The sequence below is a fragment of the Citrus clementina genome, unplaced genomic scaffold (genome assembly GCF_000493195.1).
Source record: "Citrus clementina cultivar Clemenules unplaced genomic scaffold, Citrus_clementina_v1.0 scaffold_1, whole genome shotgun sequence".
NCBI lineage: Eukaryota > Viridiplantae > Streptophyta > Magnoliopsida > Sapindales > Rutaceae > Citrus > Citrus x clementina.
In genome coordinates, this window is record NW_006263303.1 from 25,413,918 (window position 1) to 25,437,757 (window position 23,840).

General features: G+C 33.2%; 4 protein-coding genes, 1 non-coding gene and 1 pseudogene across 6 annotated transcripts; 3 read left to right on the plus strand and 3 right to left on the minus strand.

The window, feature by feature from the left end:
- Positions 1–3,012: 3,012 nt before the first annotated feature.
- LOC18055313 (NAD(P)H-quinone oxidoreductase subunit U, chloroplastic) lies at positions 3,013–4,746 on the minus strand. Its single transcript, XM_006452950.2, has 5 exons — positions 4,417–4,746; positions 4,223–4,284; positions 4,056–4,145; positions 3,787–3,927; positions 3,013–3,368 (listed from the first exon to the last, which is right to left on the minus strand). Exons 1-5 carry the CDS (start codon positions 4,673–4,675, stop codon positions 3,273–3,275), a joined length of 648 nt encoding a protein of 215 aa, XP_006453013.1. The 5' UTR covers positions 4,676–4,746; the 3' UTR covers positions 3,013–3,272.
- A 134-nt stretch (positions 4,747–4,880) lies between these two features.
- Positions 4,881–4,952, plus strand: TRNAD-GUC. Its single transcript has one exon. It is a non-coding gene; the product is annotated as a tRNA-Asp (tRNA).
- A 1,116-nt stretch (positions 4,953–6,068) lies between these two features.
- On the plus strand, positions 6,069–7,498 carry LOC18055314 (annotated as a pseudogene).
- Positions 7,499–12,617: 5,119 nt separating this feature from the next.
- Positions 12,618–15,926, plus strand: LOC18055315 (thermospermine synthase ACAULIS5). The gene is made up of 10 exons (XM_006452952.2): positions 12,618–13,009; positions 13,589–13,655; positions 13,808–13,902; positions 14,192–14,294; positions 14,420–14,508; positions 14,609–14,765; positions 15,022–15,097; positions 15,191–15,249; positions 15,342–15,478; positions 15,567–15,926. Exons 1-10 carry the CDS (start codon positions 12,858–12,860, stop codon positions 15,649–15,651), a joined length of 1,020 nt encoding a protein of 339 aa, XP_006453015.1. The 5' UTR covers positions 12,618–12,857; the 3' UTR covers positions 15,652–15,926.
- A 30-nt stretch (positions 15,927–15,956) lies between these two features.
- Positions 15,957–16,578, minus strand: LOC18055316. The gene has a single exon (XM_006452953.2). It carries the CDS (start codon positions 16,451–16,453, stop codon positions 16,082–16,084), a length of 372 nt encoding a protein of 123 aa, XP_006453016.1. The 5' UTR covers positions 16,454–16,578; the 3' UTR covers positions 15,957–16,081.
- Positions 16,579–18,627: 2,049 nt separating this feature from the next.
- Positions 18,628–21,992, minus strand: LOC18055317 (mechanosensitive ion channel protein 10). Of its 2 annotated transcripts, XM_024178195.1 has the most exons (6): positions 21,924–21,992; positions 20,388–21,788; positions 20,174–20,294; positions 19,503–19,796; positions 19,222–19,424; positions 18,628–19,022 (listed from the first exon to the last, which is right to left on the minus strand). In XM_024178195.1, exons 2-6 carry the CDS (start codon positions 21,776–21,778, stop codon positions 18,755–18,757), a joined length of 2,277 nt encoding a protein of 758 aa, XP_024033963.1. In that variant the 5' UTR covers positions 21,779–21,788; positions 21,924–21,992; the 3' UTR covers positions 18,628–18,754. The 2 variants fall into 2 exon arrangements, with proteins under 2 accessions (XP_024033963.1, XP_006453017.2); XM_006452954.2 differs by lacking the exon at positions 21,924–21,992 and having other exon boundaries at positions 20,388–21,789.
- Positions 21,993–23,840: the final 1,848 nt, after the last annotated feature.

Sequence of the window (23,840 nt, forward strand, 5' to 3'; positions counted from 1 at the left end):
ATGACTAAATTGTTCAAAAAAACAAATGTTTTTGCACTACAAGTTTAAACAATTAATGAGGATTTAATTGGCTAATTGTTCAAATTCTTTTTTATTTGAAATTATTAAAAATAATATGAATTTTTTTAATATATTTTTTTAAGTGAAGTGGGTTTACATAATTTGAGGGGGGTGAAAATCACCACTAAAATATAAATGTATGAAGGTAGAAGGTGATTGCAGTTTTTTTTTTTTGTTTTTTCTTTTCTTTAAGCTTTCAATAAAGAAGACTTGTCTTTGAAACTTAATTTGGAAAAGTGCTTTTCCTGAACAAGCCCCTTAAATTTGCTGTTTAAAAAATAATTTTGAAGTGTCTTATTCATTTTTGTTGTGTTTACTCGAAGTGAGAGTGAAGAGTATAAATATCTCCCACTTTAATGTTTACTTGTTTATATGAGGAAATGGAAGTCTTACTACTTGGGTTTTACTCATTTTTAGAGTGTGAAGTGGAATTCCCATCACATTCCTACTCCCTCCTCTTTTTTCTCATTCTTTTATTAAATATAATATAATTATATTTGTTAAAATAAAATATTATTACATTTACTTAAAAATAATAATATTATATTTATTTAAATAATATATTTTTTAATAATATTACATTTATTATAGATAATAATATATATATAATTAAAATAACAATAAAATAAATAGTTTATGTTATAAATATATATTTTTTATTTTAGTAAAAATTATAATTCTTTAAATATGGGTAAAACAATAATTTGAAACAATTTATTATTAGTCAAAAACAAAATATACACATAAATGAGATTTTAATTTTTATTCGACATTCTGATTTTAGTGTACTACTTTCACTCCCAGTCTACACTTTCAGTCTTAGGATTCCTAATCTTATAATTCCCACTCTTTAGGATTCTATCGGAGAAGTAAACGATACCTTCAACTACACTAATTGAAGGTTGCAGACCTCCATTCTAACTATTTGGAAAGGTTTTAATTTTATACTGGCATGGACCTGTGAATTGCCTAGTACTTTAATTTTCTTCTCCCTTGAGGAGTACTTCAACCAAACATTGTTACATAGACAAACACTTTTTAGCTATTTCTTTTTTTTTTTTTTTGAAAAGAGATTTCAATGAATTCAACGAGGAGAAAAGATACATCACTTGTGAAGGGTATGAACCCTTCTATACAACAGTTTCGCATTTCTCTAAGCTAACTTAGCTAAAGAGTGGGTAATGACATTACAAGATTTAGGCGTATATTTGATACTAACACGCTTGAAGCTTTCAAAAGGTTTTATTTGTATAAAAAAGGTTTCGAAGTTTTAAAAACGCTAAAAAGTACTCTTGCTTGAAACGAATTCGATGTGTTTATTGTACACATTAGATGAGTGTAGAATTTTCAGTCCTCCTTTTTTACATTGGATGATTACTTATTTGATATTGATTTTAATCTCAATTTGGAAGAGTATTTTTTCGCAAATAAATTCGTATAAGTATAATTCTAAAATTTAAAATATTTGAGCATTGAGTACATAAGTTTTTGTTCTGGTCTTATGGCATATTTGAATGTCATTTTTTTTCTTATACGAGTTTTAGAATTCAAAGTGTCATCAATTTTTAACTTGAAACCATTAATATATATTAACAATTTGAGTTGCATATATTTAGTAATTTTTATGTATTATTTTTAGTATTTTTTTTTCTCATTTTGAATATTTTATAATGCACTATTTAATGAAAAATATGACCTATTTGTAGGGATGGCAATGGGGCAGATATGAGTTGGATTTACTCTGCTCCAGATCTATAATAAAAATCAAGATCTGTATCTGCTCCAGATCCGTCATGAATCTATATTTTTTGCTCCATATCCAGATCCAAAAAAGAAATAAATATCTATATCTGTCCCAAATCCAAAAAAAAAAAAATAAAATCCAAATATGCTCTAGATCCGTCATGAATTCTAAAACTTAGTAATAAAAAAGTAATAATTTCTTATAACGAAAATTGAAGGCTAAAATGTATTGATAACAAATAAATTATATAATTTATCTCAAAATATAATAAATATTGTAGTTTATACTTTTGCACCAAAACAACAAATAAGATAATAAAATATCATTCAAAAGTAATTGTATGAGTAAGATCAATCTAATATTTTATTATTTTCTTCATCATTTTAATATCCATACACACCCACCCTCATTCCTATAACATTAGATAATGACATATGAATTAAATATGATTTATATTCAGTGTTTTATTATTTTTATTATGGTCATATTTGACTAAATATATGAATAACTATATTCTTTAAAAATTATTTGGTCAATATAGTAAAATAAATTGTCAAGTTGTATTACTTGACTTGTAATTTGAATATTGCATTTACATGTTTTGGGGCTGGCTGACCTTTAAATTTATAAAACTAACTTTTAAGTTTTAAGAGTTTAAATGTATAGAAAATACCACTAATATACTATGAATAAAATTTATTATCATTATAATTTCACAATTGTTAAGAGACTTTAAAAAAAATAAATTAAATTAAAAGATGAGTAGATATGGATTTAGATATTAAGATAGATTCAGACTTGTTCTAGATCTATTTTAAATCCGTACATTAATATCTAAATCTGATTTAAATTCATTTTAAACAAATTTAAATTTAATCCGATTGAATTTGAATTACGTGGATCTTAGATCAAGTCCAATCCATTACCATCCCTACCTATTTGAAAGTCGAAGCGCAAAATAGAGTTAGATTTTCTTCTAAATGATGGGAAGAAAATTCCTTCTGCATTAAACACGGCGGACTTGAATTGTTACCCACGTGTCAAGGAAGATCGCGGGACCACCGAGGGTGCTTGATAATAAAGTGGTTCTGAACCTGCCTTTTGATAGATTTAGGGAACATGCAACATATTTCAGAAATAGAATGGAAGCTTAAAGATTTTTATACGAGGAATATAAAAGACAAGGAGTCAAGGAGTTTCCACAGAAAGTACAATGTCTTCTAAAAATAACTAATATGATTCAATGTTAACTTAGTAATAGGAGAGTGAAACAAATATTGGGAGATACGTGAACTTTCGGTAATTGATGGCATCATGGACTGTAATTTATAGCATAAAATGGTCAGTGATTGTGTGCAACATGTCACTTACCACACATTTTAAAGACAAGTCATATAATTTGGGAAATTTGTTATGTACATGACACTTCAAAAGTGTGACCGTTTATGGTCATCGTAATAACAAACCATTATCGATTTAGGGCAATGGATAAAACGAAGCTTAATATCAACCACCCTAACATGAAATACCCCACCAATCTAGTTGGCCCGACATCCTCCGGTTCCTGCGATGATTAAAAGTAAAACGAATTCGTATCAGGATTCAGGAATGAGACCATATTACATATAAGGGGGAAAAAAAAACTGCATATCGTCTGATGTGAAAGTAGAAATAATTGCAAGGTGAGTAGATTACATTGGCGTAGATGATTTTCTGGAAGTGATAAAATCAAATAAAACCTTTTGACTTTTAAACTCTATCAGTTTATTTTATTTAGAATAAAATTCCACCTGCTTTGAATAATAAACAAATAAATTAGGATAAAACTTCTGATTTTATGAACTATTTATTACAAAAAAAAATTGGAACACTGATTTTATTAACTTGAAAAGCTAGTTGCTGTATGCTTGGTAAATTACAATGATTGTTCATAAGATATTGCAATTTTAAAATCAAAAGCAGATAGATAGGTCCATATATACCTGTGGCGGTGGTGTCCCTTTTGGGGTCTGCGTGACGTCCACCTCAAATGGCCATAAATATCTATCTGGATTCTCAGTCCTTGCCAAGCTCCAATCATACAGTCTTCTTTCTTCCTCAGATGATAGAATTGAGTATGATTCCTATTAAACAGTTCAAAAATAGATATCATTCCGTTTAAATTAGACTTATTAATTCGCCATCCTAATTTTCCTATCAGAAATTGAGCAATCTTTAAATTAAAGTGACAAGGTTATGCACGCAAACTGACTTTCAAGAGCTTTATTTTTTTGCTCTCCTCTTCTTCGTCTAGCCCCTGATCCTTGAGCCTTTCTAGTTTGTTTTTATATGCAAGTGCAACCTGTTGCATCAGAAAAGCAATGAGATGGAGAAAGAGTTAGGAGAAAAAAGAAAGAAAAAGCTGATTTGAGAATTCACCTCATCAAATGAACACCCTCTTCGAAGTCCAAGTCTGCCATAATGATCCGCGTCTGTAATTGCTGCATTCTAAACAAAAACTTGGTCAATTGAATGCATATGCGTATGGAGCTTTTAGTAAAAATATCAACATGCAAGGGTTAACGTGAAATACTGATAAGTGCAAAGACAGATGGGTGGATGATGTTCATTACCAATTCCGCGAAGAGCTCGCTCAACATTGAGAGCAGAGATCAAAGAGGAAGGATCTGACCGGGCTTCTGGTTCTATCTCTGTTGACCCAGTTTCTGCTGATACATCACCCGTGTTTCTAACAGTAAGTTGTTTACGTGGTCTTGTTGGAAAGTAAGAATTGATCGAATGGGATAACAAAGAGTTTCTTTTAGGCGATGGAGTGTAGAAATTTTTCTGGGAAATGCAGACGGTTGCGGTGGTGGATGATATAGCGGCCATGGTGGGCAGGTGACCGTTTTCTGAGGTTTCTTTTTAGACTTGGTTCGCTTTGGAGGGAAGGGATAAGGCAAAGTGGCTAGATTCTCTTTTCGCCAGAAGAATGTTATCGTAAGACTCTTAAGACAAATGGACGGTTCTGATTTGTCTAAGTGCTGTTTTTAAATTTTAATAAAATTCTAAAAGGCTGAACACTCCCAACAATCAGGTCGTTGTAGTATAGTGGTAAGTATTCCCGCCTGTCACGCGGGTGACCCGGGTTCGATCCCCGGCAACGGCGTTTTTTTTAATCAATCTCTAGTGTCAAGAAAACAAGGTTGTTGAGCGTGTAAAGTATTTTTATTTTCTCCTCGCATATGCTTTCACGCTCAACTAAACTTGCAAATAAATCAACGATCATTTGACAGGAAGAAAAAAAAAAAACACACACACACACACAAAGAAATATGGTATGTTGAGATCATATTCAATTTGAATCCGTCACAGATTCTATCAATTACTATCTTTGAAACAGTCGTGGACATTATAGAATCTACAAGTTGGGCACATATTAGATCATTGAATACGGAACAAGTCTTTGAAAACAAAGATGGGCACATTTATTTGATTTTATTTTTTTTCTTTTGAATATATCTATTAGATATTTACTGGGGCTGTATATATTATATTGTATTTTAGAGATGTCAAAAACTATGAAAGAAAAAAAATATTGTAACTAAAACCTTGGTCGTACGATATATAAATGCGCCCAATATTATTAGATCAGCAATGGATCCATTTAAATAATTAGGAGAAAAGGTTTGTTTAATTCCTATATTTTGATGTTAGTATTAATTTAATTTCTATATTTTTAAAAGTACTTTAAAATGTCCATATTGTTAAACTATTATCAGTACTTTTTGTTCATTTTAATTTACTTTTACAATATTATTCTCTTATAATAATGTTTCTTTTTTTTTTAAAGGAGAGAACATATATTAATTTTTATGAAGCTCGTGTATGTTAAAAAAAAATTTGTAAAAAAATTAAATTAACAAATTTTTGAGACATTAATTAAAAAAACTAATGTATTAACTCATTAAGTTACCATTTTTTTTTACATTAATAAAAGAACTAACATATTAACTCTTCATTAAAGTGTTCCACAAAAATAAATATGAATTATTTTTATTTTTTATCTTATTTTTGGGGTTAAATTGGTAATTTTTTCTTTTCGTCCACAAAAAGAAATATTATTGTAAGAGGATAATATTATAAAAGCTAGCCAAAAGGAACAAAAAGTAACAATAGGTGTTAATAGTTTAACGACATTGATGTTTTGAGATATTTTAAAAAATATAGAGATTAAACATTAGGATTTCTCATACTAAAAGAGTTTTGGACTCTCTAAAACAACATGGCTACTCAGATTAGCAAGAAGCGCAAAGTCAGTCTCTCTTTCTTTCAAACGTTTTCTTTGTCATGTGAAATCTGAGGAAAAACTAAAATGTTTAGATGACATGTTTTTACGTAAAGTTCAGGATTATCAAACGCATATAGGATAAAATTCACAATGCATCTCATGTTTAGATAAAATAAACCAAAATGTGTTTTTTTTTTCCCTAAAGTAATATATTCTTGTAGGGCTATTGATTCCAAATTTTGTTAAGCGAACATGATGTATGGGAAATCATGTTTTTGGGCAACAGTTTGTTGCCGATGGTGTCTTCTTTGCAGAGCTGAATGAAGTTCTGACAAGAGAGCTGAATGAAGTTCAGCCGTTCAGAAACGGTTCAAGTTTCCAGAGAACAGTGTGGAGCTATATGCTGAGAAAGTTAACAATAGGGGTCTGTGTGCCATTGCCCAGGCCGAGTCCCTCCGTTACAACCATCAATTGGTTACAATATTACACATTACACCATTTCTACTATGATTAATATTGTAACCAATTGATCGGATGTTGTTGCATTACTGCTAAAGTTCATTAGCAATATTTCTGTTGACATTCTCGCATGCCAAGTTAACTAGTGTGCCTCATTGCAAAATCTCACTTTGTTAGGGAAAGAGGGTCTTGCTGTGATTGTATGTAAGATGTGTCCTTAAAATGGACAATATATACTTAAAGTTATTGCGTATGCAATTTAGGCATTTATAATGTTCTCGATATAATTATGCTCTCTAATTAATGATTAATGAGGTTCTGGAGAAAATTGTTTGTTGATGACGGCTTTCTTTCACAAGCCTTTTTTTTTAATAACTTATTTGAAATGATAACTTGGGATTCATCATCTTATAGGGCATGCTATGGTGTGCTGAGATTCATAATGGAGAGTGGGGCTAAGGGATGTGAGGTATGTCAAAAAATAATTATTCACCCTTTTATTACACGTTTATTTTCACCCGCAACTTTTTTAATTTTCGAAATTCCAATATTAATCTTGTACATTCATTCAGGTCATAGTGAGTGGTAAGCTTCGTGCTCAACGTGCCAAGTCAATGAAGTTTAAGGATGGGTACATGATATCCTCTGGTTATCCTGTGAAGGAATATATCGACTCAGCTGTGAGGCATGTCCTTATTAGACAGGCCAGTTCAATTTTCTGTGGCTATGTAAAAATTTGAAAATGCAAATTACATTATATTATTTATCAATGTGATTAAATATTTGCACTAAAACGGTAACAGGGAGTGATTGGCATCAAGGTAAAGATCATGCTGGCCTGGGATGCCAAAGGCAAGCAAGGGCCAGTGACACCTTTGCCTGATCTGGTCACCATCCACACTCCAAAGGAGGAAGAAAATGTTCCACCAATTATGCCAACTAGTCTGGAACTTCCAATAGCATAATTCCTGATTTTTGGGTCGTGTTTCCTAATAAGGGGCAGTTTTGAGAATTAATGCTCTTCATATAATTCTTTAACCCATACAACTTTGTTTATTATCATTTTCTTAAGCAGTTTTTAAATAAATCAGTAGGTGTTTGGACCTCTGGTAATTAATTATAGAAAGCGCTTTAATGTGCTTTTATTGTTATATTAATTAGATGTTTAGTTTTTGTGACTAAAAAATATATGGAAGCAATTATAGAAGAAATAAGTTAATTGTAGAAAATTTGGAATTTCAAAAATATTTTTGGCATTTAGGGTACAGCTCTTCCTAAATATAATTGATCATGTTGCACAATATATAATAAAGCCTCTCTATGGAGATATTCTATATAGGAATAACTTCTAATTAATCATAAAAAATCGTGCTCCCAATTTGGGCTAGTTATAATAAGTTATAGTTTTTCTAAATCCTATCTTAAAAACTTATCTCCACATAAATAATAATTTTTTAAATATTACAAAAAATATATGTTATGTTACATTAAAGGTTTAAGATGGTATAAAATATTCTTTTAAAGTTGCTTAACACAATGATTTTTTTTTAATAGTTGTTTCCAAATCATTGTATAATATTTATAGAAATTACATTGAGAGAAAAATATTAAAAAGAATGAAAATGTTTAGATTTTAAGATGACTTTGCATATTCTCAATCATACAAGATTAATATTGTATATACATTACTTCTATATCACTTGAACTAAAGATAACTAAGTCAAATAATTTTTGTAACTACACCTCTATTAAGTTATATGTTAACATATATGTTTCCATAATGTTGATTTTGATGATAACAAATAAGATTAAGAATGATTAATCTTTTAAACTCAAATTAATTTTTATACTTTTTAAATAAACCATTATTTTCACATTATAAAGGTTTTATATTTGATGGAAAAATGATTTTATGTTATTAGATTGCTTTTCAAGATATGGACTAAAATGAAAGTGTTTTGCCATCTTTGTTTTTAAATAAATATTGTTTTGAATTTCAGATTTAGACCTATTTGTAAATATTTAAATATTTTAGGTCATTCTATAATTTCACTTTTTTTGGGCCAGATCATAATTTCAGAAAGTTTTGAGATTAACAAAACATTACTTAACAATTCTAAAATTGGACCTATTTGCCCAGATTTATAACGTTTTGGGGCATAGTACAGTTATGGACAATTTTGGGGTCAAACTGTAATTTTAGAAAATAGTGCACTGTAGCAAGCGACTAACCGGATGTGACCAGCGGCTAGCCGGATATTGGGCAGAAACTCTCTGGATGGAAAGCGGCTATCCGAATTTGGTAAGCGGCTATCCGGATGTTAGGCAATGAGCTTCTAGAGCATAAACGGATATCTGGATATCATAAGCAGCATGCCGGATGTTTTAAAATTCAAATTTTTGCCTTAACGGTAACATACAAGCTGCTAACCGAATTCCATAAACGGTAAGCCGGTTATGATCAAAATGTGCATAACAGCTAGTTTTTGAGCTCAAACTATATAAACTCAAATCCAATTCATTTTTGGTAATCTTTGCAAGCATAAACAAGTGCACACAACTTATATTGAGCTTCAAATTCGAAAATCATCATAGATTAAATCTTCATTGAGCTATCATTTGTATATCCACTCTTAAAGAGAGTTTCATTGTTGTAATTTTCATTTCTCATCAAATTGTGAGTGTACAAGTGTGAGAAACACTTGGGGTGAAGAGATTGAGGAGATAATCTCTTGATTGTAAAAGTTCATTAACACCTTAGAAGTCAATTGTAAAAACTTGAAGCCTTGGGAGGCTTGGATAGTGAAATCCTCAAGCGGGTGAGCTTGGAGGCGTGGACGTAGGTGGGGATTGCCGAACCACGTAAAATCCTTGTGTTTGTTTTCTCTTCCCTTACTCTTTTAATATTGTGCATGATTGAATTTATTGTTTTCAATTTGATTAAGGTAATAGATTAAATTGTTGTGTGGTTTGCTTAGCTTAAATTTTAAAATCTTAATTTACCCCCTCTTGGGTTGCCTAGTTAGTATTTCATTATAATCTACTCATATTAATAAAAGTAATTGGTTTCAACATTATGACTATAGACAAGTTTTACTATAATACTCATTATTAATGTTAATGCTAGTTTAAATATTAACTTAAAAGTTAAAAGTATAATTTGAACCTAAAGAATAGAATTATAATAAATGGTCCATAAGATGGAAAACTAACAACTAGCTTACTAAATCTAAGTACACGTAACAACAAAAAAGACAAAGATAATCTAAAAATAGGTTAAAATAAAAATATCTAGAAAAAAAATTGGGAGATGGTGTCATAGGTAAATAGATCTCACCAAACTCTTTTATTATTAATCAATTCTTTACACTACTTATCTTTGAAGATCATTAATTATTATGACAAAAGATTAAAAAAAAAATCTGAATCAATACCAATCCTGCACTCATTTGATGCCATCGTTGATTGTCACCACTGCGTTTGAGCTACAATTGTTTGAAGAATGGTGAAAGGGAGTAAAAAAAAAAATGATCATGTCTTTGATGCGATGTCATTCTAATACAGAGTTATATTTACAGTCAATGTGATTCAGCCACATGGTTCGCGAATGGCCGATGAATCTACAGAATAGTGGTACCAATAAAAAATAAAAAATAAAAATATAGTATCAGGGATCAAATTCAATACTTGGTATGCCATTACTGCTTTTTAAGAAAATTTTAGTCATTTTTCAGTATTCACAATCGTAAGGATGAAATTTTGTTTTAAACATAACAGTACAATCCCATTCCCACAGTAATAAGAGATAAGATGACAGTGTACACAATTAAAGTATAAGCATAAATGCCGTTGGAAATTGAGCGAGTTAGTGTCCGATGAAAGCCTAATTTAACAAATCGACCCGATCATGTTTGACATCGAATTGAATTGAAGCCAATCTTTAATAATTTTCTATCATTTCGTAGAAGCATCAGTACAGCACGTGTGCAAGACAATTTGACGGCACGACACTCATTATCCCCCGCACTCTTGAGGACATATTGGGAGAAATATTGGGATTTTGGAGCACCAAGCGAGCAGCCCACAGTGCCACATTTCAACATGGGTTTGTCTTGCTTTTGCCTTTCCTGAGATTTTCTCTGCACTCGACTTTTATCATTCCCCTTTTCTGATTATATTAATGGTGTGTAGTGGGCAGCACCAAGCACGCCTCATGCGTGAATATCTTCTATGATTCATTGCTCCATCACGTTTTCTTTATTTTTTCATTTTTTTTAAGCACCTCAAAGAATATTCAACATATGTATAATTTTTTTTTTTTAAAGGTGGGGTAGATCTCATTTTATTTAGGTGTAGATTTGTGATATCTACTAGGTAAACTTTTATATTAAAGTTATATGTTATGACTGTGTGAATTTATGCTCCCACTAAATCAATCTTCTTCAAAATTTTACATGCAAGAAAAGAATGACTGAATGATAATTTATATGTCCATTAAGATTTTACACATTTATGGTCTACGTAAGATTTCAAAGTACACAACAATTAACAAGCAGATAAAAGGATTAATACCATTCCAAGTTTCTTTGAATAGTCATTGTATCCAATCCCTTCAATTGGTAAGAGTTGAAACGACACAAGTCATGATTAGGAGTTTCAGATCAGATCTACAGAACATGGGCATAATAGTTGACCTTGTATGAGAAAACGAAATGGAAAAAAGTTTTGACTCTCTTTGGTGGCTTGGATTATTAAAGTGATTGACCTTAATGGAACACATCGGAGAAAAAAATCCTCAACCCCAAAAAATAAATGAGCACAAAGGCCTTGAAAGTGATTTGTGAGCCGTCCTTACAATGAACAAAGACCAAAACACCTTGTGTTGGTGCAATTCATTTAAAATAATAAAAATAGTTGCCACATTGTCCCCCCATTACAAGAAGGGGAGGGAAAAAAAAAAAAAAGTTATCGCAACCTAAAGCGCACTTCCTTTTCGTGCTCCGCTGGATCACCTTCCTCCAAAATTATCATCAGTTCATGGATTATATTTATATATACTGTTCAACCCTTCATCTAATTAACTTGATTCTATAAACTAGTTTGATGATGAATCATATCGTTACATGATGACTGATATTTACATTAACATCGGTGATAGAACTATATTGAGGCTCAGGGGGCCAAGTCCCACTACAATGAAAATAAGTACTGCTACAATATATATTATCGTTAATTACACAAGTATCCCTCTATCTTTTATACGTTTAACATCTTAACAAGTTCTTATTACTGGTTGTTATTTACGACAAAATGACCTTCCAATCATAAATCATAATCCCACCACACAGAGTGGCGAAGACACGAGAGGTGTATGCCATGAGTCACAAAGCCGACGGGAGATGTACATGATGAAGACACGAGACAACGATAACATTGTACATATAGTGGACTCTCCACAAGTTTGTGGTAAAATATTAGTGGAATCATCCCACGCTCAACTCAACACTGCAGTGCAATTTCTCGTGAGCCCCACATGCCCCCCTGGCCCCCTCATTGATTCTCTCTTTGGTAGGTTTTCAGTGCACCCACTACGTAGCAGAAGCACACCCCAGTATGTGGATAGTCACAGATTTTTTATTGGCTTCAAAAAAACAAATAATAATAAGAAAACGAGAGTGTGAAATACAAGTGTAAATATCAAATATCCATTGTTCACTGACGCGTGGACTTTGTGGACCCCGCCAAAAAATAATTGCCAATTATAATTCACCAGCTGTAATCGAGCATCCACGTGGAAGTACTTACCCGCGTGTACATGGTGGGCCCCACCACTATCCCATGCGGTCCCCTTTCCATTTTGCCAACTTGTCCCTTATCCAACTCACAAGCCCCAACTCTTACCGCGCATGCGCTTGCTTGAGATCTCTAGAATCACATCCAATCTCTTGGAAACTTCAATCCAACTCACTTGAAATGATAACACGTGTCTCGAAGCAGTGCCATCTACGCATATACCACCATCGAAGAAATTATGAGAGCAACCAAAATTGGTTTACGGTTTTTACCCTGCCGTATTTGGCAGCATTGGCAAATACGGCAGAAACAAGACAGAATATCTGTGACGCTGTCTGTGACAAAATCATTGACCGAGGTACCAAGCATAATCTTAATCTCCCTCTTTGGAGCTATATTATTCACTATAAAACGCACTTCCCATGTGTTAGAATCCTCCAACTTCTTCTTCTTCTTCTTCTTCTTAGTCTTAGTCTTCTTTCCTAGCTATAACCCAACAAGTTATCCCATTTCTGTGCTTCTAATTTGATCATGGGTACCGAGGCTGTTGAGATCTTATTTGAAAATGGTTTCTCGAAGGTCTGCAATGATACGGATCCAAATATCAATGGCAACCTCCAAGATTGCTGCTGGTTTGAGGAAGTCATTGATGATGATCTCAAATGGTCCTTTGCTTTGAACAGGTTTCTTCTCGGAACAACCTTGTTTTCACAGCCTACTTAAATATCTCTATGCAATTTTTATGTACATATATATATGGTTAACCTTTATTTTAAATCCTGCTGACAGTGCAAGAGGTCTGATACGTACTTGAAGATGATACTTTTAGAGAACAGTCAGCTAAAATGATGTTTCAGGATTCATATATTATAAGATAAATTATTTTAAAAAAAAATAAAATAAAATATTTGAAAATCAATCTTTGATGATGTTTCAATTTTATGGTAATTTTTCCATATTATCTTTGTAACTGCGAAGCGCCGTGGGAAGCCATGAGAGTGGCTAGATATTTCTGTCATCGACTCCTTGCGTTGTGGGGATAAAAATCTGTTATTTCACTCTTAGATTATGTATCCCAAAATATGGAGTTGCATTAAAATCTAGATTTTCTTTCCCATGCTTTTACATTCTGTAAAAATGTATTCCATATAAAGTTTTAAGAGATAAATTTAGTTAAAAATTTAAGACAAGTCTACTTCCTTTTTTCATAAGTAAATCATAATAAATAAATACAATTCATATAACACTTTATGTCTCAACAGAGTGCTGCATAAAGGGACCAGCGAATTCCAGGATATTGCTCTTTTGGACACAAAGCGTTTTGGAAAGGTTAATTAATTAATTACTTAATACTATCTCTCTCTCTCTCTTTTTTCCCCCCTCTTTTTGGTTCGAAATGGTATTCCATTTCACGTAATAATAATGCCGGCCCATTGGCTAATCATATATGGCTTTTGGGATTGACTGGATTCACATCACAGGTGCTGGTGATTGATGGGAAGATGCAGAGTGCTGAAGTGGATGAATTTATTTATCATGAATGCTTGATCCACCCTCCCCTCTTGTGTCACCAGAAGTGAGTCCATCCATCCGCACTAATAATACGTAATATATTTAATAGATACATACATATCATATAGTATATAGTACGAGGGCCAAGACATTAAATAAAATGTTTTTAAAAGTATCTTAGTACTCGAAAGGAAATTTTAATTTGTTCAGTATTTATTTGCCAATTATAATGTTTCAATGGTGGAAAAAAAAAGTGTAAATATCACGTATTGTTTGACAAAAATGATGAAGTTGAGTATGTTAGAACTAATTAAAAATGTAATTACTTGAACTAATTAAACATGTAATTACAGTCCCAAAACTGTATTCATAATGGGAGGTGGTGAAGGTTCTGCTGCGAGGGAAGCTCTCAAGCACAAGTCTCTTGAGAGCGTGGTCATGTGTGACATCGACCAGGTACTTTTTATCTAGTATTTAGTACTTACCTGACATACTCTTTATTTATGCTAATGGTAAAAAATTTGGACTTGTATTATATATATGTGTATTGATGTTGTAGGCTGTCTGTGTGTGTAATCCAGGAAGTAGTCGATTTCTGCCGCAGATTTCTGACAGTGAATCAAGAGGCATTCTGCAGCAAGAAGCTTAATCTTGTTGTTAATGATGCCAAGTTAAGTAACATTCATGTCTCTACGACTCTTCTCACATAAAGTAGATGTTATGATATTAGCGTAATCTTTTATATTGATTATATTGAAATTGGTGATTAGGGCTGAGCTGGAGAAGAGGAATGAGAAATTTGATGTCATTTTCGGAGATTTAGCTGACCCAGTTGAAGGGGGACCTTGCTATCAACTCTACACTAAATCTTTCTACGAACGAATTCTGAAGCCTAAGCTCAATGACAATGGCATCTTTGTTACCCAGGTAACGATATCTTTAGTTTAATCTTTTCTTTTTTTTTTGTAAAAAGTAAGGGGGGTGGGCAAGCCCAAATACAGTTTTTACCCCCCTTACCACTCCCAAGAATCAAACCCGAATTTTGGTAGAGACTACCGATGTACTGCAACCAACCCGACCAAACACTTGGGGGCTCTTTAGTTTAATCTGTAAGTTACCAGTTATCTCATAAGGCTAGGCTGGGATATATTGGGGAATAATTGGAATATGTTGTGTGATATAGGCTGGACCAGCAGGCATTTTCACCCACAAAGAGGTGTTCTCATCCATTTACAACACCATCAAGCAGGTCTTCAAGCGTAAGTCACTCGTTAATTTACTCAGAAATGATCGCCTTGCTTAACGATTCAACCATAATTTTAATTGTGCAATTATGTATTGCAATATTGCAGATGTGGTGGCATACACTGCTCATGTGCCATCTTTTGCAGATACCTGGGGATGGGTTATGGTATGCCGATACAAGCACAATTATTTGGATAAGGTATAGCTGTTAGTATTCTTCTTGTTAATATTAATTGACGTATATCATTTGATTTGCAGGCGTCAGACCAACCGTTCTCTATCAATGCTGAGGAAATCGACAACAGGATCAAGAGCAGGATTAATGCTGAATTACTCTATCTAAATGGCGCTTCATTCCTCTCCTCTACCACCATGAACAAGGCTGTTTATTTATCGTAGGTTCCAAAAACATACTTCAATCTCATTAAGAAGGAATTAAATTTTACCAGGTTCTTGACATTAAATTCAAAACCCATCTTGCAGGCTGTTGAATGAGACTCATGTCTACACCGAGGAAGATGCAAGATTTATTCATGGACATGGTGTGGCCTATAATAACAGCCATTGAGGTCTTAATTAGCCTCTATATGGTTGGGGGAATTGCTGTACAGAGAGAAGAAAAAAGCAAAACAATTTAGAGGGTTGGGATATGGAATGTTTAAGTTAAAAAACTTCTCTAGAGAAATCAATTTGTTGAAAAGCATTTGGTTTTTAGACAATATTGTTGGTGTTGGCTCCATTGGATTGTTTATAGGAGTCAATATGTTATATAGATAGTCATAATATGACAGCTTTTTTCAAGTTTTATTAATGAATCTTGAGGCATTCCTCCGTTCAAGTTTCTATTTTGATTTTGGTTTTATTTTCTGTTGCAAATGCTGAATCAGACAAAGGCTTGCATTTATATATATATTGCTAATTAACAAGAGCTAGACAATGAAGCAACAACAATGCAATAAAAGGGGCAAAGAAAATTCACACAATAGTGAGAACCTCCTTTAGGTACGCTTAACAGGATCAAAGTTGGCGACACCAATGACAGCTCCAACGATAGCGGCTAGGACGACTCCACCAGCAACTATGCTGAGCAAGAAGTTCTTGAGAGAAGGGGAAAGACCAGAGCCAGCTGCCTCGGCCACCTCAGGAATCACCATTGAAGCTGTCAAAGCAGCTGCTGTCAGTCCTGTCACTGCCTTTTCCTTCAAAGAAGCCTGAACTTGAAGCCTGGCTCTTGACTTTGGCTTTCCCAAGAATCTAGCTGCCTTTGATGGCCTTACAGGCAACGGCTTCAGGAAGGATTCAGAGCTAGGCTGAATAAGCCTGTTCTGGGTTGCTGAGCTCAGTGGCATAGCCATTGAAACTGAGGCCATTTGTTTGCTCTGTTGTTGATCTCTTTCTCTGCTGAGTAGAATGGAACCGGCGAGTGATGTTGGTTTAGAGAAATTGGAAGTTTATTAGATAGTGGATAGAGAAATGAAGAGAATCAGATTGAGAGGTGGAAATCGGAGATTTTCAGCTCGCGTGTCGGTCGCACGTAATCCTACGTGGCAAATTCTAAACCTGCGTTTGGAGGATAAGCTTATCCTCCTGGATTGAGTTTCTTGATTGACGTGGATTTCTCTTGAAGCTGAAATGCTGAATTGTCAAGAAGCTACCGCAGTACCACTATTATTTTTCCTCATCGTGTGGCTTTAATAATAATGCTTTCTTTGGTCAATAATTATATCCCCGATTTACCAAGAATAAGAATAGAAAGAAAGACATGACATATATTTACATACAAGAGCCTTTTTTCTTCTTCTTTTTCTTTTTTAATTATTGGTATGTATTATACAATCAAATTTTTTATTGATATTTAAATTACATTATGAAAATTGTAATCCACCACTCTGCTCAAGGTAAAGTGGCTTTACAGACAAAAATGTGATTCTAATATCATACCATGATAATCATCAGTTTAACTCAAAAGACTAGAATTATCACTCCAAGCTCAAGCTTAATATTAGTGTTTAAGAAAAGTCTAGACGTCACTACTACACAAGGCAAAGACAAGATGAATGAATGTGCTCGAAATCAATACATAAGATATCTTTTTGCAGTGTCTTACGTAATACATTTTACATATTTGGGTCTTTAATCTGCAGTGTAAAATTATTACATAAAAAAACTCAAGCCTGATTGCCTAAGTTGAGTAGTTATCATAAACTTGTGAGGATTCAACAATTTTATTTTTTTCTACTTTTGGTTGTGGAGATTGTTTTTTTATCTATATATTTTATTTTAAAAATACTACAAGATGATAAATCGTCCATAGTTTAGTTAAGAGTAAGGTTGTTTGTATTTTAAAATATACTTGGTTGGAATTGGAATACAATGGGATCGGAATTGAAATATGTTATATTTTCATTGATATATTTACTTTATTTAAAAATTAAAATGAATTGTTCTCTTAGTATTATTGATGACAGCAACAACAACAATAATAATAAAAATAATAAAATAGTAAAAATACGAATAATAAAAATACTAAATAATAACAATAACAACGTATTCTCTTTTCATTGTCTTGGGATTAAGAATAGATGTAATTTTGTAATTAAGAGAGAAAGTTCTCTTTTGAAAAATGAACACCTTAAATTAATAAAGGAAATATATATTCTTTTTAAAGAGAAGTTTCATTATCAATTAAAAAATTAGAGAATTAAGTGATATTCCTCTAATTCTCTCTTCTCTTTAATAAAGAATAGGTTGAGATATGATGAATTTTTTTTTTTTTTTTTTGTATGGGTGTAAAAACTGGAATATAGAAATATTTAGTCATATAAAATTTAATTGAGACTAATTTTAACATTTAAAAAAATTGTGCAAAGTAAAAATTAACTTTGAAATTTTATCATATGAGGTGTTTAAAGTATAATTTAGGGTGCAAATTATTCCACCCTTTGGTTCATCTTATGAAATGTTAAATCAAGATTTCTTTTCCCAACATTGGAGAACAAGTTCCCATTACTCTCCTTTGTTAAATATTTTGAAGTGTGAGATTGATCTCACCTATAATACTAGCACAGCCGATAAATCTCCGAATGTGCTATAAATAATTTGTAATGTCAGTAGATTGCTATGCTGGGCTCACCCATGAACTATGCAATAATTAATTGAGTAATGATACAGCCACAAACTCTTGTACAAACTTATTTTGTACAAACTGACGTGGCATGATAAGATTGGTTGAATTAAATATCACTTGGCCCACATAATTTGTTTTTATTAATTTATATTTTCATTCAACCAATGAATTAATGCCACGTCAGTTTGTACAAAATAAGTTTGTACAAGAGTTTGTGGTTGTATCATTACTCTAATTAATTTATAATAATTCAAACAAGGAACCATTTACATAAAATTTGCCATGAGATTATGAGCACAAAAATAATAATAGGACACAAACATAATAATAGAACATCAAATCAAATGTCTATAAAACCCTACAACATGGATTACGGTTCATTTAATAATGCAGTTCGGGCAAAACAAAAAACCAAACGTCTTCCCAAGAAAAAAATCCACTGTTGTACTCATGGCTAAAGCAGGAATGGATTTATACTTCAAAAATTTTCAAACTTACGTCACTTACTTGTACTATGAAAGCATTCTTGGGCAATAAGAAACGATCATTTGCCGGTCAAGATTGTTGATTGCATCCCAGGATTGCCAAGATGAACTTTTTGGGGCAGGAGATTATACTCTATGTTTAGTTCTTCAAAAATTCTCTTCAATTCAATCATTAGTTCAGTTCTCCGTCTGTTCTTCTCTCCAAATTCTTGGAAGTTCATTGTGTGATTGCAATACAGAGCGAACTTTATCTTGTTCACATTCTCAATTTCCTTCACAACCACGCTGTGCTCCGGATGCCAATGCTGGGGAGTGTTCTCTAAATACCTGACAAAACAAAGGAAAAATTAAAATGTCCAAACTTAATTTTAAAAAAAAATGAGATCATAACTTAGACCTAAATCAAGTAGTTTCTGGGAACTCAAGCGTGCGAAATCAAACACCCCGGTACAAGAAAGCGGTTCATAATCAACAATATTATCAATCTGCATCAAAAAAATTAGGAATGGGGTCACAGTCAGCTTACTGCTTGATCTTCTCTTTCAGCATTGCAATCCTCTCAACCGGTGTAACAAAAGCAATTGAGAATTCAACTGTATCACCCATATCCGGACTTCTATTATAATTGCTGATTGACTTTGTAGCCAAAACCGAATTTGGATAGCTTATCTTTTCGTTGTCAAGCTTCAGGAAGATCGTTGTTAAAATGTTCATTTCTTCGACCAACAACTTCAAGTCACAATATTTTAGTCAGAAATTAGCTGAACATTGATAAGAAAAGATATAAGACAGTTTCAAAGAAGTTACCGGAATGCCGTCAACAACGCAAAGGTCACCAACATCAAATGGATGCATCACAAATACGAATATGACGGCCTCAAATATAGTCTTGCAGGTGTGCCCGATCATAAAAGTCGCTGCCACAAGTTGCGTTGAGAGGACGACAATAACTTTTGTTGTTGCAATCTCACTTAAAAGGAGCCACACGAGAATGGTCACAACAATCAGGATCCCTGTCACTAGCTTGTTCAATTGCTTTACAGCAGTTTTTGTGTCATCTAGAGCATGTCCCAGTGCTTTTCGATCTTTGTAAACTTTCAACTGCAAAAAATTTAAAAGATGAATACACAAACAGTCTTTGCTACTGAAAGAATCTCTACTAATGGAACAGAGTTTCTCTATCCCTGGAACATAAGAATGGATGTCATAAACTTGGACCACACGAATTACTACACTTCGAAGCAAAATAGACTTGATACCCTGGAGAAGCTGAAATTCATTTTGTTCTGTCAGCTGTCAAATTTCACGCAAGTTTCTGTTAACTAGAGTACTTTCTTCTCAAGAAATACAGTGACTAATATGACGGTTTCTTATCAAGGTACTCAGTCTAACACTCAAAATTAGTTTAGACAAATGCAGTCATACACATTGATGAAGCTGAAAGCATTAACAAAAAATGGATAAAAAAGAGATCTTACCACCCAGTTTGTTAGAGCCTTCTTATCAATTCGTCCATTCTCCCATCCTTCGATTAGTGGGAACACGAGATCCACCTCCTCCTTGATCATAAATCGTAAGAGGTCTTCCTCCTCAATGTACCTATCAATAAAGTGAAAAAAAATTCAGGATATATATACATACAGGGAAAGGAGAAAAGAATAACAGCACAACAAAATGGGGGAAATATCTCACTTGCTACCGTGCTGAGCAACATTCCTAAAAATGTAGTAGGCAGCAGCTTTTGCTTCCATCTCATTGGTGATTTCCATATCCGCATGTTCACCTTCATTTACACTTTCATCTAACGTATTGGAGATTGTGGAGAGCCTTGAATTCATGATTGCATCAACCAACAACTTCATGGTCCAAGTTGAAACCTTCTCTTGCTTCATTTTATGCACCTTTCCCATATCAATAATCTTTGTTTCCTTTGCTTCTTTACCCTTTTTGTTACTCCTGATACTCAATTGACCAAAGCTCGGTGCTCTGCCAACCCTCTCATCCTCCTCAATAAGCGGAGGCCCCGAAAGAGTCTGGAGAACATACTGATGAAAGACAGATTCTTGAATTCTATCAAAGAATCGATTGACATGGAAATTTGAAGCCAAGATCTTTAGCGACAGAGTCTTCAGCAGCCAGAGGAATGCTCCGATGAGAAAAGCAACAAGAGTCCAGGTAATATAATGCAGAACCTTGGTTGCAACTTCTGATCGCTTGACACCATGATTAAACAACAAGACCCAAGTAACAAGAACCAGAGCCAACCAAATAAAAACCTGGACACTTTTCTTCAAACCATGAACAAAATAGAGCACTTTCTTCCTTAACAAAAAGTTTGTTTCGATCACAAACACAATAACATGCATAAACCAATTAGTCACTAACATGCCACAAAATATAACCAACACAAGCACACACCACTTCCAGATCTCCAATCCCCAAATCATAAAATTTTCCCATTTGTTCACAGTCAAACTTACTATTAAGCAACCCACATTGCACAAGAAAGCAACCCACTGAATCAAATCCATAGGTGTCATCCTCTTTCGCTTCTCTTTAATCAATTCAACTTTATTGTAAATCTCTTCCTCATCATCCGAAGCAATCGATGACATTTTCGTGGCAATTGAGTTAGTCCTAGAACTTGAAATAGATCTCTTGCTAGTATTACACGATGTTCTACTTAAAGAATTCCCTCCCAATTGTTCTGACAATGCTGAATCATCATCCTCTACAATCATATTAGGATCATTATAAGAAGGCTCCCCAAATCTTGACTTGGGTTTCGAGTACACTGACCTTGCAAGTGACCTCCTTCGAATGAGGACAGCATCATTTGTGGTGGGGATTTTGGGTGGCTTTGTATGGCTTCGAGTAAATCTTGCACCCTCAGGCTCTGGTGAAGGGCAACTCACCGGTGGCACTGAATTGGACTCGAAACCGTTTGTAACCTTTTCTGTTGACACACTTGGAGATTCTTCACTTGCAATTTTGATTACAACTTCACTTCCATTCGAAATTTTCTTCTCTGATATGCTTATTTCGCCACTATTAACAGCCTTCTTCTTAGCATTAGCATCCATCAGTAACACCCTGATAGTATATATTAGGAAAAAAACGCAAGCTTGTTACTAGTCATTTAATAAAAGTAAAGCTACTTTCGCGCCAAAGTACAAAGTTTAAAATCATAACACGGTAGAAGATGATCTGAGCCTTGATTGAGCTTACCAGAATACACTCTGCCCGTTAAGCTCTGGCCATTAAGAGAGAACCCCAACAAAGATATAGAGAGTAAATGCACAGACAAAGTCTGAACAATGATGGATTCAAAAAAGTAAACAACAAAGCAAGAATACTATGAACGAGAAGCCACGGGTAGCTGATTCGGATGGTGACATGTTTTACTCGACAATGATACATTCAAGCACGTGTGGCGCCATAATTAATAATGTTGGTCATTATTTTTCAGGCGGTCATAGATGTACGGAGATAAGAAATTTTTTTTAAAAAAAATATTTATAAAATGAAGAAAAAGAAAAATATATTTTGTAAAATACCTTGTTCTTTGGATAAAATAAGAATTCAGTGGTGAGCTGAGTTTTTGTTGAGTATTGAATCAATAATTATTTGGTAAGAAAAATAAAAAAAAATAAAAACTCAAAATAAATCTTCATCATTAATTTAATGTTAAGAAACAAAAAAGTTGAACATTGAATTTTAATCCCTTTAAATAATGAGCATTGAACAAACCTGAAAATGGTAGCGAAACCAAGAGCTTCGGAAAGTGTAACAGACAAGAGTTCATATTTTGAGACAGCTCTAAGGTTGGCTGTATTAGTCGATTAATTGAAAAATAATAATAATAATAAAAAGACGGTGATCGATGGATTAAGAAGCATTGTGCAATGTGATTTTAGAACCATATTTTATTAATATTCAAACGAATTTCAAGAAGCCAACTAGACTTGCTACGTCCTTTTTATAGTAGATATTGTTTAAAAATAAACTAGTATGACATTGTGTTTTGTGTTTCTCGTAATTGGAATGTCATGTGCCCATGCTCGATATGATGCCATGATTCATGAATATAATACACAGTACTCCAAATACACATCCATCATGACTAAGATTTACAAATTTACAGTGGTTGACAGCTTAATGATAAAGGAAGCACAAATTTACACTATTCGTATTTAATAACTAATGATAATGAATGATGATAATCATTCCAATATTTTTATTTTAAATAATATATTATATGATTTATTCATTATTGAGCAGTTAATAATTTTTTACAATTTTTAAGTGTATTGGTTATTTTATTTTATTATTTAATTGAAAAATACGAAGTTTTATATAAAATTTTGGGATTGGAGATATTTTGAAAAAAAAATTAGTAGTTTTAAAAGATCCTTCCAAAAGCTCAGTTAAGTTCTCACTGTCAGAGAATTTTTCGTCCGTAAACATGAGCCGAATTGCGTGTAAACCAAGAGCGGGCATGATTTGTGTGACTCGTTGCCTATAACTTAGAAGAAGTGTAGACGACTGTAATTAAAAGGATGGGCCTAGGCCCACAATAAAAAGGCTTCCGAAAATCATTAGCACGAAAAGAAAAAACGTGGTGACAATTCACCCCCTTAATTTATCTCATCATCCCCCATTTCTAAACGAACCCCATAAAAATTTTTTAAAATAATCTCTCTTAATAAATAACTATTACAATCCCTAATTTACCCTTATCAAGTAAAAGAGGAGGTGAAATGGCAGTTCCTATCATGGAATCGACCAGAGACTGATAGAGCTTGGACTTTACAAGTAGCCATTTTTAGTAGGCTACCACTGCTGACTGCTCGTTGCAGTTGTCAACCTGAAGGATTGAAGCTCAAAATTGCTTAGTAGAATCCCGAATGGATTCTGTGACGCTCTTCTTCAAGTTGAAGAGGATGTCAAAAGAGTAGAGGTAGAGGTATTTTGGTCACCCATAGGTTTGTTAATGAACCAATTGCATCCTTTAAGCAGCCAATGAGCGGGAAAACTAGATCATTGTAATACCATTTTTCCAACTAGCGATGAGGTGAGGACTAACAAAGCAGGCTATTGTGAGCACATTATTCGAATTTATGGTTTTATTAAATAGAGCGTAAG

Coding starts and splice junctions, on each gene's coding strand:
- LOC18055313 (XM_006452950.2), bottom strand. CDS start 4,675: ATGGCCGCTATATCATCCACCACCGCAACCGTCTGCATTTCCCAGAAA. Junction 4,146..4,222: donor GAGGGTGTTCATTTGATGAG/GTGAATTCTCAA, acceptor CTGATGCAACAG/GTTGCACTTGCATATAAAAA. Junction 3,369..3,786: donor AAGGGACACCACCGCCACAG/GTATATATGGAC, acceptor TAATCATCGCAG/GAACCGGAGGATGTCGGGCC.
- LOC18055315 (XM_006452952.2), top strand. CDS start 12,858: ATGGGTACCGAGGCTGTTGAGATCTTATTTGAAAATGGTTTCTCGAAG. Junction 13,010..13,588: donor TGGTCCTTTGCTTTGAACAG/GTTTCTTCTCGG, acceptor ATGTCTCAACAG/AGTGCTGCATAAAGGGACCA. Junction 13,656..13,807: donor ACACAAAGCGTTTTGGAAAG/GTTAATTAATTA, acceptor TTCACATCACAG/GTGCTGGTGATTGATGGGAA.
- LOC18055316 (XM_006452953.2), bottom strand. CDS start 16,453: ATGGCCTCAGTTTCAATGGCTATGCCACTGAGCTCAGCAACCCAGAAC.
- LOC18055317 (XM_024178195.1), bottom strand. CDS start 21,778: ATGGATGCTAATGCTAAGAAGAAGGCTGTTAATAGTGGCGAAATAAGC. Junction 20,295..20,387: donor GTTGCTCAGCACGGTAGCAA/GTGAGATATTTC, acceptor CTTTATTGATAG/GTACATTGAGGAGGAAGACC. Junction 19,797..20,173: donor AGGCTCTAACAAACTGGGTG/GTAAGATCTCTT, acceptor AATTTTTTGCAG/TTGAAAGTTTACAAAGATCG.